At 39.2% G+C, this 19207-nt stretch overlaps 1 protein-coding gene across 2 annotated transcripts in view; it reads right to left on the bottom strand.

Annotated features, from left to right (window-relative positions):
• Positions 1-19207, bottom strand: part of CTNNA1 (catenin (cadherin-associated protein), alpha 1, 102kDa) — a 211806-nt gene that overhangs the window by 35707 nt on the left and 156892 nt on the right. For both annotated transcript variants that reach the window (XM_006866127.1, XM_006866128.1), the window contains exon 9: positions 4942-5034. In XM_006866127.1, the coding sequence (XP_006866189.1) occupies positions 4942-5034 (93 nt within the window). The remainder of the gene's footprint in view (positions 1-4941; positions 5035-19207) is intronic.

Here is a 19207-nt window from a genome sequence, read left to right as displayed (position 1 = left end):
CACCTTGAGTGACCATGATGGTATTTCAAATACCAGTGGAATAACTTGCAGCATCACAGCCAACATACAAACCACCAAGGGCATAACAAACTAACAAAAGAATGGTCTTTTATCTATATTTATTTTATTATATTTACTTGGGATAACCTCAGTCATTGTTAAATCCAACTTTAAACCCACAATAATGCTGTTCAATTTAGTTTAAAATAAACAAATCACATGAACATGATGACTGGGTCTCACATTACTATTCCTGATCATTCAGCTTCAATTGGACTCTTATCGTTGGGGGCAGCAAGGGAATTTTCTGTCATTCTTCTCCTCTCAAGTCTGGACTCATATGTAATTGTTATTTTGTTGCATACCTTCTCTAGTTTCTCAGAAACACCTCTTTCCCCACATATAATAACTCTGTTCCATATTTCAAGGCAAATAGAATGCAATCAATCACAAGAGCATTTTTACAGATCCCTATTTACCACATTTGTCCATCCACTTCAGCTGTGCCTAAGTACTGGCTTCCTTGCTGTAACTATGGCTCCTCCTATTCCAGACTAACCCTTCCACTGATCCACTAGATTTAATTTACGAATTGGGCTGCAAACCTTAAGCTCAGCAGTTTGAAACTACCAGCCGCTCTGCGGGAGAAAGATGAGGCTTTCTACTCCCGTAAAGATTTACAGCCTCGGAAACCCTGTGCAGGGTCACTGTTGGAACCGACTCCACAGTACTTAACAACAACAACCACCTCTACACTTCAAGTGATTGCTCACTTCTGTATCAAAATTTACCTCTACCAGGTTATTTCCATCAACATTACAATAAGCTATAATAGCTTCCACTAAGATAAAGAGAAAAAAAAAAAAAACCTCTCTCAACCTCATATCCTTTTAATACCACCCCTCCCCCCCAAGTCACCCTACATAAAACTAAAACAAAAAAAAACCCTCAATTGTCCATTTGCTATATTCAATTCTTCTTTCTCGATCCATTCTACTCAGGCCCGTCTCCCCTAAACTCTAGTTAAGCTTCTCTGATCCAAAGTCAACTATGACCTCTGCTGTTTCTACTGTATGCTTACTTATACCAGTCTTGTTGGAAATGCCGATCTTTGCAGCTGGCATGGAGACCAGTACAGTGTTTATCATACAGTGCCACATCAGGGCCCACTATTACCTTTGTTGTCGTTAAGTGCTGTCAAGTAGGCTCTACCCATAGTGACCCTGTATAGGTTTTCCAAGGAGCTACTGGTGAGATTGAACTGCCGACTATGAGGTTCAGACTGGCTTTGCAGTCAAGCACATTAACCCACAGCACCACACCAGGGCTCCACTAGTACCTCTATATGCTGTTAAATCTAATGATCAAGTCTTACTTCATGTTCTATGTCCATCTGACATAATCACTCTTCCTAAAAACATTTGCTCTCCCCCTACCCCAACTTGGCTTCTGGTCTTAATAACCACTACTCAGTCTCCTTTGCTGGACCCTGCTTACCTCTCCAACCTCTAAATGTTTGAGAACCTCAGGTTCAGTTCCCAGGTATTTTCTCTAGCTATATTTGCTCTCTTGGTGATTTCATTAAGGCCTTAAACACCATACATATATATTATATATATCAGATTTCTTCTCTAAACTCTAGTCTCATAACTCTACCTAGCTACTAATACTACTTCTTAGATGTCTAATATTGTTGTTGTTGTTGTTAAGTGCCGTCGAGTCGATGCCATAGAATTGAATTAGACTCATAACTACCCTTTGAGACAGAGTCGGACTGCTCTATATAGTTTCCTAGGTTGTACTTTATATGGGAGCAGACTGCCAGTTCCTTTGTCCCACAAAACCAGGAATAAACCATGGAAGAAGAGAAACAAGAGATTCAATATGAATCAGGATGAGGCCCTTGGGTTTCTCTTATTGCCTAAAACAGACTACAGAGTAGGGAGAGTTCTCCACAATCAAATCCCTCTTCCACAGAGGGAGAGCCATTGGCCACCTTTCAAGGAGAGATCCTAAGAGTATGAAAGGAGTGGACAGGGAAGGCTAGATCCAGATCCCAAAAGATTTTAATCTGCGACTCTGAAAGATTTTCAAAATTTTCATTACCAATCATAAAGACTTGGAAGAAACATCTGAATTATGCGTTTCTCTTCAAAAAACAAAACAAAACAAAACAAAAAACGATATGGCAATAATGGGCTGGAGAGGAGTCTTGGCTGTCTGGCTGCTCATTTAGAAATGACATGTGTTTCCCAGTCTGCCCTTACCGAACCTGCCTGACCCCAGAGTGTGAGTTAAGGCTGGGAACGACTCCATGGTGAGCATCTGGAAGAACATTTGCACCTAGAAAACACCTTTTATTCAGGACACATCACCAGTGTGGTCAGCACTGTCTGTTTCAACCCACTCCCTTGAGGTCTGTCTAGCAACAGAAATTAAACTGGAAAGAAGGGAATGAGAGAAATGACGTGTTCTGACAGCAATCTCAAGCCTGTGTGGCATGGCCCAGTAGCACTGGATTTCTGCAGTCATATCATTTCATTAGAATCTACTAGACTTTACATGTGATTTTTTTTTTCCTGACTTTAAGATCATTTTATATAAATACCCTTGGTAGGTGTGATCAGTGTATGTTACCATCTGTTTCAGCAGATATGTGAAAGCATTGTCACTTTTCAAGCATTTCAGAACCAAATGGAGAACCCAGACACATTAAAAATAAAGCGCTGATAGGGTAAAGTGGCAAACTTGAGAAAGACTACTAAATCTTCAGAAACCCACTCAACATTTACTTCATACAACCTGGTCATCTATGAGCTTTCTGGAGGTGGTTACTTAAGCCCTCGGCTTATTATCAGATCAGCTGGCAGATTTGATGCAATAAAGCTGGTAAAATCCTTCAGATGATCTGGGTTCACTATTGCCTTTCACACTGATATGAATCTGAAGCAACTCACAGCAAGCTAATCCATGAGGTTAGGAATTAGAAAAACTGTCCTAACTAATTCCTTGATTAACAAACAGCCACCAAGACAAGCCTTATTTATTATTTACTTCAGTTGCTAACCTTGAGTGTTGTTATTTTTATTACAAAGTGACCCTGTAAAGGGTTTCCGAGGAGCAGCTGGTGAGTGTTAGCGATCATTTATCTGAAAGTGCCAAAGTCACAGTGCATTTTAAAGCTGGTTGCAGACATAGCATAGTAACTTCAGTTCTGTGAATTCTATTCCATTACTCCAGTCTCTTAGCTTATTCCCCCCTTTATCCATGGCCACTGCATGACAATAGTAGTGAGATTGGCCCAGGATCAGGCATTGTTTCGTTCTGCTGTGCATAAGGTCGCTATGGGTCGGTACTGACTCGTTGGCACCTAACAACAACAACAACAAATGCCATTTTGGAAAGCACTGAGAGAAAGGTACATGTAAGTTCTCATCCACATGTGTATGGGTCAATTTTAAGGGAATACCTGAAATTAATCAAATATTTAACACTCACTTCCAATTTATAGAAAACCATCTCTTTAAGACATATCAGCATATGCAAGGTCCATAGCACATGTGTCTCTAGAAAAGTCTGGGCAACATTTCATTCTGGAAGGGCCATTCATTCTCTCCATTTTACACAGTATGTTCCCATGAGCATTCTCCACTTGAGAAATCAGAGAAGCAACTCTTGTACTGAAAGCCCTCTCACACTGATCAGAAATCCCAAAAATGGCAAGAAATTATCAAGACAACAGGACCAGCTCCCCTCCCAGGAGAATGCATCATCACTTAACAAAGCAACTGTTGGTCGATGTCCTCCAGAGTCTTTCAAGAGTCCCAGATACTTAGCCTACCCCAATAAAAGGTTTTCCAATACGCCATTACCAACAGAGAAATATTCTTGAGCTTTTTTATGTTTTACTTCAGTTGGTGGTTGAATTAAATTATTAATATCTGTACCATAAGGGAACTTAAGAGTATGGGGTCTGGCTCTTGAATCTGGTTCCTTCCAAGAGAAACTCAAATACTTAAATACTGCGTATTAAGAAGGCATGTAGCTTCAGCCAAGCAGTAGATAGATATGGCATTGCTGGTGGTGGTAGTGGTGATGTGCTGTGGAGTTGGTTCTGACTCATGGTGACCCTGTGTAGGGTTTCTGAGGCTGTAAATCTTTATGGGAGCAGAAAGCCTCATCTTTCTCCCATGGAACAACTGGCAGATTCGAACTGCTGACATTATTGTTGGCAGCCCAGTTCAAAATCCACTATTCTACCAGGGCTCCTAAGATATGTGTATGGGTACATTACATATCTAACATTAGTAAGGCATGTTCACCATAGAATGGTCAACCACTCAAGATCAAAAGGGCAACATTTACCTAAGGTCACTGGTCATAAGGGTTGGAAGAGGGGTGGACTGGAAATAAGAACCACAGAGAGGAATTGGGATAACTGATGTTACGTGGAGGGGACTGCAATAATTGAGAGAAAACACACCATGATATGTTGCATGTAAAACTGATGGTCTACTCTATAAACCTTCCTAAAATCACAATAAAAAGTTTCAGGAAAAAAGAAAGGTAGAGTATAAGTGGGGTGGCTATTTCTCTTTCCGATTTGCAAGGCAGCCATCTTAGTCTCAAGCTGGCAGATGCTGGCAAATGGCCCTCAGTTGAGGAGGCTATAGACTGGGCAAGTACTCACAGCCACCATTTGCCAGTGATGGAGGGCAATATGCATTTTTAAGAAGGACAAGGAGGTATTAACATACGATGCCCTAAGGAAATGGAAATGTCATTTGAAGGTTAAACAATTTTCCCAAGTTACACAGACTCCAGATCAGTGCTTTGTCCCCAAGATGTCTTATCTAAAATCCTAAAAACAAACCTAACAAAATAAACTCTGTATCCCAACAAAATCCAACTTAGTGACAAACACAGCTGCTTATATTTTACCTGAGGACAGAGGGCTTCTAACTGACTTGCAGACATTCGAACAAGCTTCACACCTTCTTCATTATTTGAGATTGAACAGGCCAAGTTGGCAACCTGTAAAAAGAAACATAAAAAGATCTTTGAAGGTTTTCTCTTTTGACTGCTAAGGGAAACATACACCCAATCTACCCTACCCCACCCCTGATAATTCGAGATCAGATGACAAGAGCTTCAATGGTGCTTCCCAGCCACTTCTCATCAGCTTACGAGGGCACACTTTTTTAGCTATGTTTAAAGCAAATGGCACAGACTCATAACACAGGTCACATTGTGGGCTGATGGCAAAACCTTGAAAGATCCCAGGACCTGTACCTGGAGTAGCCTGCCATTAACAGTCATCATTCAGAATGAGGTTCTCCTGGTGTGGGAAATGATGTAAAAAAATGCTCAGGAGTCAAAGGCATCAGGATAGAATTGTTGGTAATGTCAAATAAAAATGTATTTTGTAGCTGTTTTCAAACAAAAGGAAGGAAGTCAAAATTCTAAGTTGCTATTCTCATTTGACAGGTGAATGATGGTTACTGTGAGTCAAGGTAAGTTTTATTTGAAAGGCTATTTTCCAAATTTATATTAAAAAAAAAAGTATTAAGACAAAATCAAGATAGAATAAAAGCTATCCTCATTTAAAAAAAAAAAAAAAAAAGGAAACATGGATTATGCCTCATAGTTAAGAGAAAAACTGTCCTTCAAGTGGGCTCTCAAAAAAAAAAAAAAAAAAAAAAGGAAACATGGATTATGCCTCATAGTTAAGAGAAAAACTGTCCTTCAAGTGGGCTCTCAAAAACATTGACAGCTGGACTCTTTCCTGAATGAATGATGCTGCTTAACTTGAAATAAAATCTTTACCTTCCTATCCAACTGTCTCACGATATAATATACCTCATGTTCAACTATAGTCAGAAACAATCCTCCTAAGTTCTGTCATACTTCCTCTCCTGAAGCTCTGGCTGTGCAGAGAATGTTGCTCTGTAGAGACTGCTAAGGCTATGATCACTTACCCGTATTTCTAAATGAACAGGATTGCCAATTCCATTAGCAATACCAGGACCCAACTGAATCCACAATGCTGAGACACATCTTTCCCCTAGTTGCAAATTGAGTTATGAACGATAGAGGCGTAGGCACCAGAATATCAAAGGCACTTTCCGGGAATTTAAATGCCAGAATAAACAACAGCAATGACAATAACATTTGATTTTCACCTCCACCCAGCCTAAGCACATAAACACACAAGAAAAATTATACACTATTATGGCTGTTATTTGCAGTGTGTTACAGTTAAGGATTACCAGCTTTTTATAAGACTGCTAACTATGAGAAATCTGCAATGTCTAATCACAAAGAGAAACAAAGGAAGCAACATGCAATTTCAACATAAAAATGTAAGGAAACTGAAAATTAAGGCAGATCTTTAATGTTTACAGGTCTTCAAAATCACACAAAGAAGTACTATTTGTGCTCTCTGGAACGGAGAGCTGACAAGTCAGTCCACCTCCTGATGTCAACTGGACTGGAGCAGAGTTGACATGAAGGCCATCTGCACAGCTCATCATGGTTTAAATTTCACTGCAAAATATGATTTAAACTAAATTTGTAAAACCTAAGATGTTTTCTCAAACCATTAACACTAAAATGTACATTTTATGATGCTACACTAAAGGAAAAAGCTTAAATTACATGAGTTCATGACGGTAATCTACAACTTCAATTGCTTCACAGGAAAACATATAAATATTTTATGTTGATCACTGAATAAGCATTTTGAGAATCACCAAGATCCCTTGAGAGGTTAGTTACTAATACCCAGCACCTACTCCACTCTCACTGTCAACAGAACATTAGATTAAGAAATGTCAGACACCGTGCTTCTCCGTTCTACCCTCAAGTCATTTTACTTAAATATATATTCTCCCAATTTTAAAATGCTTAATACTCAGAAAAAAAGAAATATTTAACAATTGAAAGATTATGTAAATGATTACTACCCTTATCAGTCACCTGTGAGGGTGGGTGGTCTGTGACTAAGGCTGAGATGGCCATATTTCTTGTTTCCTGATACATACCCTAAACAAAACAAAGGTTACAGAAAACTTGTTCTGTATTTTAAAACATTACTTAAACGTTTTTGATGTATAGTGCACACTGCACATTCCAGGAGGTTCCCTACCTGGCCTGGGAAATGGAAGAGGGCGTGTCACTGCTAGTCTTCTCCAGGTAAATGTGATTCAGTTTTCCCTGTAGGGACAGGGCTGCTCACATCTAACAATGACACATGTGCAAATGCAAATATCTGTTAAGCTAACCTTTTCTATTAGTGCCACATACCAGTACAGTAAAAGCTAGGGGGCAGGGAAAGGTCCTTCAGTGGAAAACCTAAGGGTCTAGACATCTGGGATAGTAGTTAATATTGAGGATAAGAAAGAGTTGGAATAATTAATGTTCACAAAGAACCCAATACAGTTGAGACTTTGTAGAGGGATAAGCAATATCTCTAGACTTGTTTATTAAAATAAGTTCTACCTTTGCTATCATGGTAATGTTGTTGTTGAGTGTTGCTGAGTCGGTTTCAACTCACAGTGACTCTGTGTATAGTTTCCAAGGAGCAGCTGGTGGGTTTGAACCACCGACCTTTTGATTAGCAGTCAAGTGCTTATCATACAGTGCCACATTAGTAACTGAAATGTCTTCTTCCTGTTAATTCCAGATGTGGGCTAAGGCAGACATTATGTCTACTATGCTCACTAGCTTTGGGTCATGAAGCCTCTTTTGCACTGCTTCTGCCTATCCAGGGGAATTGTACAGCACCTTGTAGCCCAGCCCTCTGGGGGAAAGAAAACAATCAGCTTTGGGTTCTTGCTGCTTTCAGTCATAGCCCTGTAACAATCTGAGCTGTTGAAGAAAAGGCTGTCTGTCTAAAGTCAGGCTGTGTCAGATCAACAAATATGACATCTGTACATGATGAGAAAAGACAACTTTTTCAATCATTTAGGAAATCTCTACCTCACTCCAAACTGGATTTTTAAAAATTCAATTTATTAATATACTAAAATTTGTTTACGTAAAATAAGTCATTTCCCACGCTCCCCAATAATTGCTCCTGGCTTTCTATTTGCTCCTTACCCTGAAAACTTTATTAAGAAGACAAGGAAAGACTTATTTTTGTTGTGGATAATCTACTAATTACTGCTCTCACAACTTGCCACAAGTGAGAAGAGTTGTGGGAGATAGCTCTAAGGTCTAATTTAGAGACACCTCAACCTAAATAGTAGGCCACTGGGCTGAAGCTCAAAAGCTAGATCCCTTACCATGTGGTCTACCACATGCATTCTCTTCTTTAAAAATGGTTGATAAGGCAAATGTAAACTCTCAAAAACTCTAAAATAACCAAGAAAATAAGTTACCTTTTTCAAATTTGTCTAAGTAAGAAGTCCTACATGTAGTCATCATACAAATTTAAGGGTCAATCAAGAAATGCCTGACCACAGGGGTAATGGTGAGGAACACAGGTTAAGCCCCATCTTTCTGATTTCCAGAAAAGGATGTGAGCTATCTTACTAGGAGGAATAGACATCGTACTAATATATCACAATTTAGTACTAGTGATCTACAAATGAAAGCCTTTAAGATGTATATAGAATACACAAGCAGTTTAAAATGCTCTGTCTATAGCATAAGCACTGAACTGTGAACCACAAGGTCAGCAGTTGAAACCCACCAGCTGTTCCTCAGAAACCTTATACGGGGTTACATGAGTCAGAATGGACTCAATGGCAATTAACAATAACAACAATAGTGTTATTTATCTGTTAACAGAGAGTGGTGGTGGTGGTGATGTGCTGTGGAGTTAGTTCCAACCCATAGCTACCTGTATAGGGTTTCCAAGGCTGTAAATCTTTACGAAGCAGAAAGCCTCGTCTTTCTCCTGAAAAACCACTGGTGGATTTGAACTGCTGACCTTGCGATTAGCAGCCCAACATGTAAACCACTATGCTACCAGATATGCATATACTTATGTCCTTCCTCTTCTTAAAATTAGAATATAAACAAAACCATGATAAAATATAGACACTGATGAACCATAATTGCTATGCTTGAGACCAGATTTGGGAATATTCTTCTCACACAAGGGAGAAAGAGTGATTCAATTATTTGTGTAGTAGTTCTTACATTAAAATGTCCGAGCTATGCCTCTTTTTAAACATTTATAAAAGTGGAACCATACAATTTTTTCTCTTTTGTGATTGACTTATTTCATTCAACATAATGTCCTCCAGATTCATTCATGTTGTAAGATATTTCACATATTCCTTATTCTTTATTGTCACATAGTATTCCATTGTACATATGTACCAAATTTTGTTTATCCATTCATCTGTTAAAGGACACTTAGGTTGTTACCATCTTTTTCCTATTGTGAATAAAGGTGTAAACAACATGGGTGTGCACGTGTCTATCTGTGCTCTTATTTTGCTAGGATATATTCCTAGGAGTTGACTTGTATTTCTGTTTTTAGCTTTGTGTGGAAGTGCCATTCTGTTTTCCTCCTGCTGTGGCACCATAAGATAAGCAATGGACTACTAATCACAACGTTGGCAGTTTAAACCCACCAGTCGATCCTCAGAAACTCTACACAGGGTTGCTATGAGTTGGAATCGACTAGGCACTTAATGCCAACACCACCACCAAGGTGGGAGGTCCTGGTGTGGCACTATAGGATAAGCACTGGACTGCTAATCACAAGGTCAGGTCAGAGGTTCAAAGTTATCAGATGCTCTTTGGAAACCCTACACAGGGTCACTATGAGTCAGAACCGACTTGATGCCACTTAATAACAACATCACCTCCAAGATGTTCCTGTAATCATTTCCACTTACATTATATTATATGGACTACTTAAAAAGTCCCATATTTCTACCTGTTTGAATACTAAGTAAATCTATAAAGAGAGCCCATTTAAATACATTCAACTGATGAGGATAACTGGGAGAGCCTACACTCTTTTCTAAGGAACCCTGGTAGTGTAGTGGGTTACATGTTGGGCTATTAACCATAAGGTCAGCAGTTTGAACCTACCAGCTTCTCCTCAGGAGAAAGATGAAGCTTTCTGCTCCCATAAGGATTTACAGCTTTGGAAACCCCTATAAAGTGTCGCTATGAGTTGGAATCAACTCGACGGCACACAACCATCAGCAAAATCACAGTCTTTTCTAGAGCAGAGAAGGTGGGGCAGGTTGCTTACTTAACAAAGATTCTTCCAAATGCTCTGAGAGATAAGAAGACTCTCGATGCCCCTTGAGAATAGGGTTCTTTCACTGCCTCTCCTTGAGTATCCTAACTTTTAACCAGATGATTAACTTCAGCCGAAAGTCAAAAACCAAACAACCACCTGTTCAAGGGTAAGGTATTAAAAATAGTGCACCTAAGTCTCAAACTATTCCATGCATCTCATCTGTAGATCCTTTAAAATGTGAGAAAACCAAGCTCAGTATGCTTAAAGAACCCTTCTGGACTCCAAGGTCAGCATTCCCCAAGGACATCTGATTGCCTTCATGCAAACATCCTACAGTCCTAGAAAATTGAAGCTTCATTTAATTTGCTATTTTCCAGGATTGGACTACAGTATCATACAGAAGTGCTGAGAAAATACCCAGGATGTCACAGGCAGATAGTATAACGTCAGTGTTCAATTCAAATGCTCCTTACAGAACATTCTTCAAGGCCACATTACAAAGCATTATCAGCATAAAAGTTATAATGCAGATCATTCAATTTACAGTTAAAGTATACATTTCAAACCAATAAAGTCATACCCTAGGAAGTTCTGGATAATGGGAAATACTGGGGGGAGGGGGAGAAGAGTAGCAACAGGAAGGTAGTAATAATCAGCTCTAAAACATATCAGTTACATTCACTTCTTTCTGGTTCTTAATTCACAAGGCAATGAATGAGATACAATCTTATTGTAGCAAATTTGTTATAACAAGAGGGACATTTTAATACAATGTCTAGAATGAAGTGGAAAGGGGTACTAAATGATATGGGTTTTTTTAATGTTTTATTGTGAATTATATGGTAGTTTACATGAGAGAACTTTAGTTTTACATTCATTCCATCGTATATCATCTCATTGCCATGGTTCCAATCCCCTCCATGCATCATCAACCAACCAAAGGGTATATCCTAGAATGCCCACCCCCACCCCCCAGTTTTTGGCCCACAGTCCCTTTCCCTCTCTGGATCCAAAGTCCCCAGCCGCTTCATCACTCCACGTCATCGTCTCTGTCTCCATCTCAGGCATCTCTGTTTCTCTGGGTAGGGTCCCGCTCTCGGCTCTTCTCCATTGATGGTCCCAGATACCTCCGCTTCTAGCCTGTAGAATTATTCACTCCCTTCCTTGTTCCAAAACGTCTACCTTTGCATTTCCAACCCTCATAATCCGTCCTGATAAGCATTATTCACTACAGTATCACGAGTTACCGATCTGTATTTCCTTTCATCATCTCCGCCCAGACAGATTGAATAGTACCCACTGGAGATTCTGCCTTCCTCCATGCTCCCTAGCACTAGGTTCCCCCTTGAAAGCTTGTAAGCCAGTCACTTCTTGCCTTTGGATATATGGTTTTTACGGGAAAGATTTCATGAATTGCCTTTCGAATGTCACTCAGTTCATGAAACTGAGAGAGAAAAATTAAAGGAAAAACTGATTGTTCTTTTGCTATTAGGCTCACATACAAAGGAGGTGGGCAAAGAATGAAGCAATTAAAAAGGACACATGGGTGTTGCATTATTGACAAAAAGGTTAAAATTTCTCTCAGCAAGTAAGTTTTTTCACTTCAGTACACTTTAGTGATCTCTTTAATTTGACTGGGGAGAAAAAGTATGAAAGATCCTATCATTACCTTGAAGCACAGTCATGCCATTTTATAAACAGTTATATATTCTAGAACATAAACTGATGAAGCGATGTGTCACCAGATCAATGAGCTCTTGCTCCCCCCAACTCAATGGTCTTTGGGGGACACACAACATCTATGCACACTTCACACAAGGGGGTTTTAATACCGTGCGGCGAACTACCAGACTCTTCTGACAACAGAGGTGTGAGGTGGTAAGGGATCCAGGAGAGAGAGACCTCATGGCAATAATGCTGTTTTCAAGTGCAATCAGGCAAGTGATTTAATAAGGATCCAACAGGAAGTCAGTCTCACTGACAATGTGCACACAGAGAGACTGCAGAAATTCACTTCTATTTACAAAACTTCAATAGTCAATGTGTGGCTTTTATTCTAGAAACCAACATTGCATTTCCATAATGTGCTATATACATAGAAGGCACCATAAAAGGTTTGCATTTCTGGGTGGGTGGGTACCCTAATACTACTCAGGAACTATAAATATATTTGAAGGAATTTCACATGATACCCCAAATTAAAGCATAACTTTTCTAAATTAAAGCATAAGCTTTGTATACTAATTCATTCCATCTGAGGGGAAAGTTTTCTTATTACAGCAGTACATAAGACATCCAAAAACCAAGTTAACATGAGCCAACACATCTGTTCCAATTTTATTTTGGTCATGTATTAAAACTGCTGCTGAAAAACAGCTTTAGCTCAGCTTCCATTTCAAACTCTGATCAAATAACCACTTCCATGTATCTCCACAGTACATTTTTATTACATTACACACAATGTAGGAGTCCTGGTGTGGCACTATAGGATAAATACTGGACTACTACCACAAGGTCAAGGAGCTCTGGTAGCGTAGTGGTTACAAATTGGGCTGCTAAACCTCTCAAGGTCGGCAGTTCGAAACTACCAGCTGTTCCGCAGGAGAAAGATGAGGCTTTCTGCTCCCATAAAGATTTACAGCCTCGGAACGAACTCCATGGTATTTAACAACAACAACCACAAGGTCATCAATTCAAACCTACCAGCTGCTCTTCAGGAACCTTATACACAACAGGGTTGCCATGAATCAGAACCAACTTGATGGCACTTTACAGGAACAGCAATACGCAATAGTCAAATACCTGTTTATTTTTATTGTTTCTGGCCTTCTGCCTAGTAGAAGGTTATCTCCATGCAAGTAGTTATTTGTGTTTTATTCATTATTATATTCTAAGTGCCCTGAAGTCCCAGTGTGACCCTGTAAGATAAGCACTAGACTTCCAGTTAACCACAAGGTTGCAGACTCAAACCCACCAACCATTCAAACCCAACAACCAACACTGTTTACAGGGTTGTTATGAGTCAAACTGACTTCAGGACACTTAAAAAACAAAAGCCCAGAATAGTGATTGACTATTTCCACTGAGTCAACTCTGGCTCACAATGACCCCAAGTGTTGCTGAGTAGAACCGAGCTCCATAAGGCTTTCAAGTCTATGACCTTTCAGAAGCAAATCAGCAACCTTTTATTTTCAAGATGCCTCTTGGGTGGTTTCAAACTGCCAGTATTTTGGTTAAAAGTCAAGCATTGAACTATTTGTGCCACCTAGGAACACTTAGAAACTTCATTAATGTTTTTTATAAGAATGTATTATTACAATTTTTCTCCCTCAATTTCAGAAAATTTGCTATAGGATTGTGAAAGTTTTGTTCTAACCAAAGAAAATATTGATAACTGTAATTTAACCTTAAAACACAAAACAAACAAGTCTCCAAATTTTTCCCACCTCCACATCCCTGGTGTGGCACTGAATTGTAAAACACAAGGTTGGTGGTTCAGCAATTCAAACCATCAGCTGCTCCTTGGAAACCCTATACAGGGTCACTATGAGTTGGAACTGACTCGATGGCTCTTAACAACAACACATCACATAAGATTTTACAATGTATACATTCATATACATGTGATATAGAATGATGCATGATGATCCTCTCTTTTGGATAGACATTACAAATGCCTTACAAAACAAAGATTACGATCACAAAGTTAAATCGTAACAGAGACTTGTGTGTTTCTAAAACTATACTCCTCAGGCCACCTAAAACAATATTTAGGAATGTAACCAAGGAATCTGAAAGTTAAACTCTAGTTTTTATTAACTTTAAGAACCACTAGGTTCACTTATCTTTCAAAAGGAGTCCTGGTGGCACGGTGTTTAAATGTTCCCTATTAACCAACAGGTCAGAAGTTTGAACCAACCAACCACTCGGCAGGAGAAACATGGGTCAGTCTGTTCCTGTGTAAAGATCTCCCCCCACTGCCATGGAGTCAATTCTGACTCAGTGCTCCTGTAATATAAGAGTAGAACAGCCCCGGGTAGGGTTTCCAAGGCTGTAAATCTTTAACAGATGCAAACTGTCACATCTTTCTTCTGCAGAGTGGCTGGTGGTTGAAATCACAGACCTTTCAGTTAGTCACTGAGCACTTAACCACACTTCCACCAGAGCTGCTTTCGTAAAGATTTGCTTTTCAGAAGCAGATCACCAGATCTGCCTCTGGCACAAGCCACCAATCTTTCAGCTAGGAGTTGAGCACTTAATTATGTGTTATCCAGGAACTCCCCCAAAGCCACCTCAATACCCTTATTATCTAACAGCAACACAACAGTTAATAGTACACAATCAACACAGATGCCATGTATGACTACTTCACAGTGAAATGGCCATGATGTCTGGAGAGTCGGGGGAGGGATATTACAAAATTATTTTATATTAACCTCAGAAAAAGTTATTAATTATATCTTAATAAAACAAAACTCACTGATAAAATGTGTGAACCTTCTCCAAAATGTTTGTTTTGTTTTCTTTGTGCTTTTCTTTCCCGTAACTTCTACAGTGAACTTGGATTTGTGTGTCATTTTTTTAAAAAAAAGCCTATGCAGTCATGTGTCACTTAACAACCAGGGAACATTCTGTGAAATAGGACATTATGTTACTTGGACATTAGAAAACAGGCAGTCCTCAAATTATGAACAAGTTCCACTCTGTCTTACATCAAATGTGTATGCATGTAAGAACAGTATGGTTCATAACGATCGTCAGTCAAATGTTTGCCAGGTATATAGTGTTCCTTTCTATGCATAAAACATTAAAGAAACACTTCTAGATACACTTATTGTTGTTGTTAGTAAGTGTGATCAAGTCAGTTATGATTCACAGAGACCCTGTACAGACTTTCTAAAGAGTGACCGGTGGTGGGTTTGAACTCTGGTTACCAATCGGGTGCTTAATTTACAAGCCACAGTAAGACTCCAGAACATCTTTAACATAATAATGCAGCAATAACAATGTTTCCATGAATGTCACAAAAGTAGTGCCAATTGTATGTAAATACCTAAATTACTTTGAAAGAAAGGAATGACAGATCTATTTCTGAAAAATCAGCCATTGAAAATCCAATGGAGCACAGTCCTGCCCTGGCACACATGTGGTTGCCATGTTTTTGGCACAATGGCAACTGGCTACAGTGCTCCCCAAACTACATTCAAACCTAATCTAAATTGGTGTTTTATCTTTCTTCCCTAGGTACCTTGCTGCACTGGGACATTCTCAGAGTCATTCTCTAATAATAAAGATGAGCAGATGAGCCTAGGCTCTGTTGCCCTAGAGCAGAGGTTTGCTGTTGTTGTTGTTAAGTGCTGTTGAGTCGATTCTGACCCATAGTGACCCTGTATAGGGTTTCCAAGGAGCAGATGGTGAGCTTGAACCACCGAACTTGCAGTCTGATGCATTAACCCACAGTGCCATAGAGCAGAGACGGGGAACCTTTTTTTCTGTCAAAACTGTTAACATCATTAGTGGGCCATACAAAATTATTAACTTTAAAATTAACCTACTATATTTGGTCAAACATTTCATTAACTCACCACTAATGTGGTATGTGGAACATTGCACCTGGCAGAGCCAGATCCACCCCTGCCCTAGATCAATGAAGGCACACACAGGCTGCAGAGATTTAAATGACGCGAGATCCTCATTGCAGAAATCACATAACATTCCCAAGTGATTCTGTGGTCCTGGCTTTGAACAGCTAATAAATCACAACACACACTTCAGGGATCAGCTGTGAATAGAGTTTATCTAACTTCAGCAGCAGCTCTCTGCTCTATAGCAGCACCCAAGTGTACATGAGGGAAATTTAAAGAAAAAAATAAAAAATAAAGTTTATATAACCCCAAAGTACTTATGGAGAATAGCTACTTAATAAACATAAAGCAAAGTCAAAAGTGTTGAGCCAACACTGATAATTAATTTTTGAACTGCAAGTCATAGTCAGAAAATTACTTTGCAAAGCAGATGTTTTCTATCAATCATGTTTACATGTATGTATATATATATACACACACACACACACACACACACACACACATATTTACTTTTTATTATGATTTGGGTGCAAGTTTATATAGCAAATTGGTGTTCCATTTCGTAATTCATATACTTTTATTTTCTAACACTGATTGTAACAACACTCCTCCCATATCCTTCCTAGGTTTATTGTTTTCCATTTGTCCTTCTTTCCTATTGCTTACTGGATTCTAAATTTTATGCCTGGGCAAATGCTGCTCTTTTGATTGCTCCAAGGAGTGTGTATGCTTCCTGGTGTTACTGCTCACCATGTACGTCTACAGTTGACTAAAAGTAGAGCCATGGGAGTGAGTTCAGTTCCAGGACTGAAGAAGGGTGATTGAGGACCATAGTCTTGGGGGTTTCACCAGTCTCCAACAGACCAGTAAGCCTATCTTTTTTACAAGGAGGCTTCAAACCCTTAGTGGAAAAATTTCTTGATCTCAATTTTATTTTTTCCATGAAGTTTTTAAAGCCTTCTCACATAATATCTTGAGTTTTGTTCCATATTTTTCTTTCAGCTCATCTAGAACCTCCTGTTGTGATTCCTTTCAGAGTGGTCAGTAGTAATGTTGGGCATCATCTAATTCTTCTGGCATCAAGGTCATTGAGCACTAGAATCAATTAAGAAGTTTACACAGATATGGGTCAAACCACCACTTGTCTGTCAGTTTGTCATACTATGGTGGCTTGTGTGTTGTTGTGATAATGGAAATTATGACATCAGTATTTTAAATACCAGCAGTATCACCAATGGTTGATAGGTTTCAGATGATCTTCCAGACTAACAAAGACTAAGAAGGAGAGGTGGACTACTTCTGAATATTTAGCCCCTGAAAATCTTATGGCTACCAGTGGAACACTTTCAGACAGTACCTAATATTGAATATTGAAACATTATGAATAGTACCAGAATATGTCAGATTAAGGAACTTTGGTAATGTAGTGCTTACGAGTTGAGCTGCTAACCTAAAGGCCAGCAGGTCAGAACTACCAGCTATTCCATAGGAGAAACATGAGGCTTTCAGCTCCCATAACTATTTTCAACCTCGGAAACCCTATGCAAAGTCACTATGGGTGGGAACCGACTCCATAGCACACCACCACCCCAACTGTCAGATGCAGTGCCAGAACATGAGCCCCTTGGGTTGGAAGGCACTCAACATACAGTGGGGAAGAGCTGCCTCCTCAAAGCAGAATTGACCATGGTGGTGCCAATAGAGTGAAGTTTTGGGGACCTTTATTTGCTGATGGAGCTCAGCTCAAAATGAAGAGAAACAGCTATAAGCATTCATTAATAATAGGAACATGGAATGCAGAAAGTTATGAATCTAAGCAAATTGGAAGTTGTCAAAAAAAAAAGAAAAAGAAATGGAACACACAAAGATTGATATCCTAGACACTATTGTTACTGTTAAGTTCTGTCGAGTCGGTTCCGACCCATAGCAATCCTGTACAGGGTTTCTGTTAAGTGGCTGGTGAGCTTGAACTGCTGACCTTGAAGTTCAAACTGACTTTGCAGTTCAAAACGTTAACTCACAGCTCCATACAAGGACTCCATCCTAGACATTACTGACCTAAAATGAACTGGTATTGGTCATTTTGAACCTGACAATCATATGGTATACTATGCCAACAATGACAAATTGAAGAGGAATGGCCTCCATTCATCATCAAAAAGAATACTTCAAGATCTCTCTTTAAGTATAGTGCTGATGGTATAATAGGCATACACCTACAAGGAAGACCAGTCAATACTACTATCATTCAAACTTACCCAGCAACCACTAAAGCCTGATATGAGGAAGCTAAAGAAATCTACCAACTTTTTCAGTATAAAACTGACCTACCATGCAACAAAGATGTATTGATAATTACTGGTGATTGTAACACAATAGTTGGGAACAGGAAGGATCAGTAGTTGGAAAATATGACTTTAGTGATAAAAACAATGCTGGAGATCGCATGATAAAACTTTGAAAGACCAATGACTTCTTCATTGCAACTACCTTTTTTAAACAACATAAAAAAAGATTGGATGGAATACACAGAAATCATATTGGCTACATCTGTGGGAACAGACTGTGGAAAAGCTCATTATCATAAGCCAAAACAAGGCTGGGTCAAACTGTGGAACACACGATCAACTGCTTATATATACAAGTTTAAGCTGAAACTGAAGATAATTAAAACAAATCCACAAAAGCCAAAATATGACCCTGAACAGATCCCACTGAATTTAACAAACATCTGAAGAACAGATTTGATGCAGCACACACTAATAATCAAAGACCAGAAGAGTTGTAGGATGATATCAAGGAACATCATACAGGAAGAGGGCAAAAGGTTATTAAAAAGACAAAAGAGAAGGAAAAGACTAAAACGGACGCAAGAATAAACTATGAAACTTGCTTTCCAGTGTAGAGATGCTAAAAGAAATGTGAAGAAATGAAGAAGTGAAACTGCTGAACAGTTCATTTTAAAAGGCAACTCAAGAAGACAAATTAAAATATAATAAAATGTGCAAAAGACCTGGAGTTAGAAAGCCACTGAGGGAAGAATACAGTATTTATCAAACTAAAAGAACTAAAAAAAATTTCAATCCTTAACTTGGAATACTGAAGGATCCTATAGGAATGACGCAGACAGCATCAAAAGATGATTAAAGGAATAGTCACTGTACCAAAAATGTTCAACCAATCATTTCAAGAGGTAGCATATAACCCCCTTCCAAGACTAAGACTCAATGGGAATACACGCTGTGATTAGTGACGACGCTGGACACCGATAAGGGAAAGTGAGGGAAAAACAGCAATGAAGTGGCGAGCTAAGCCCTACAACATTCAATAGACTTCTATGAACCCAGGTGAAGACCTGGTTGGCCAGCAGTGGGGCAAGACCTGGGGACTCTTGGGCCCAGAATCAGTGACA

The sequence above is a fragment of the Chrysochloris asiatica genome, unplaced genomic scaffold (assembly GCF_000296735.1).
Source record: "Chrysochloris asiatica unplaced genomic scaffold, ChrAsi1.0 scaffold00087, whole genome shotgun sequence".
Classification (NCBI taxonomy): Eukaryota; Metazoa; Chordata; class Mammalia; order Afrosoricida; family Chrysochloridae; genus Chrysochloris; species Chrysochloris asiatica.
This window is presented reverse-complemented; position numbering and strand designations above follow the sequence as displayed.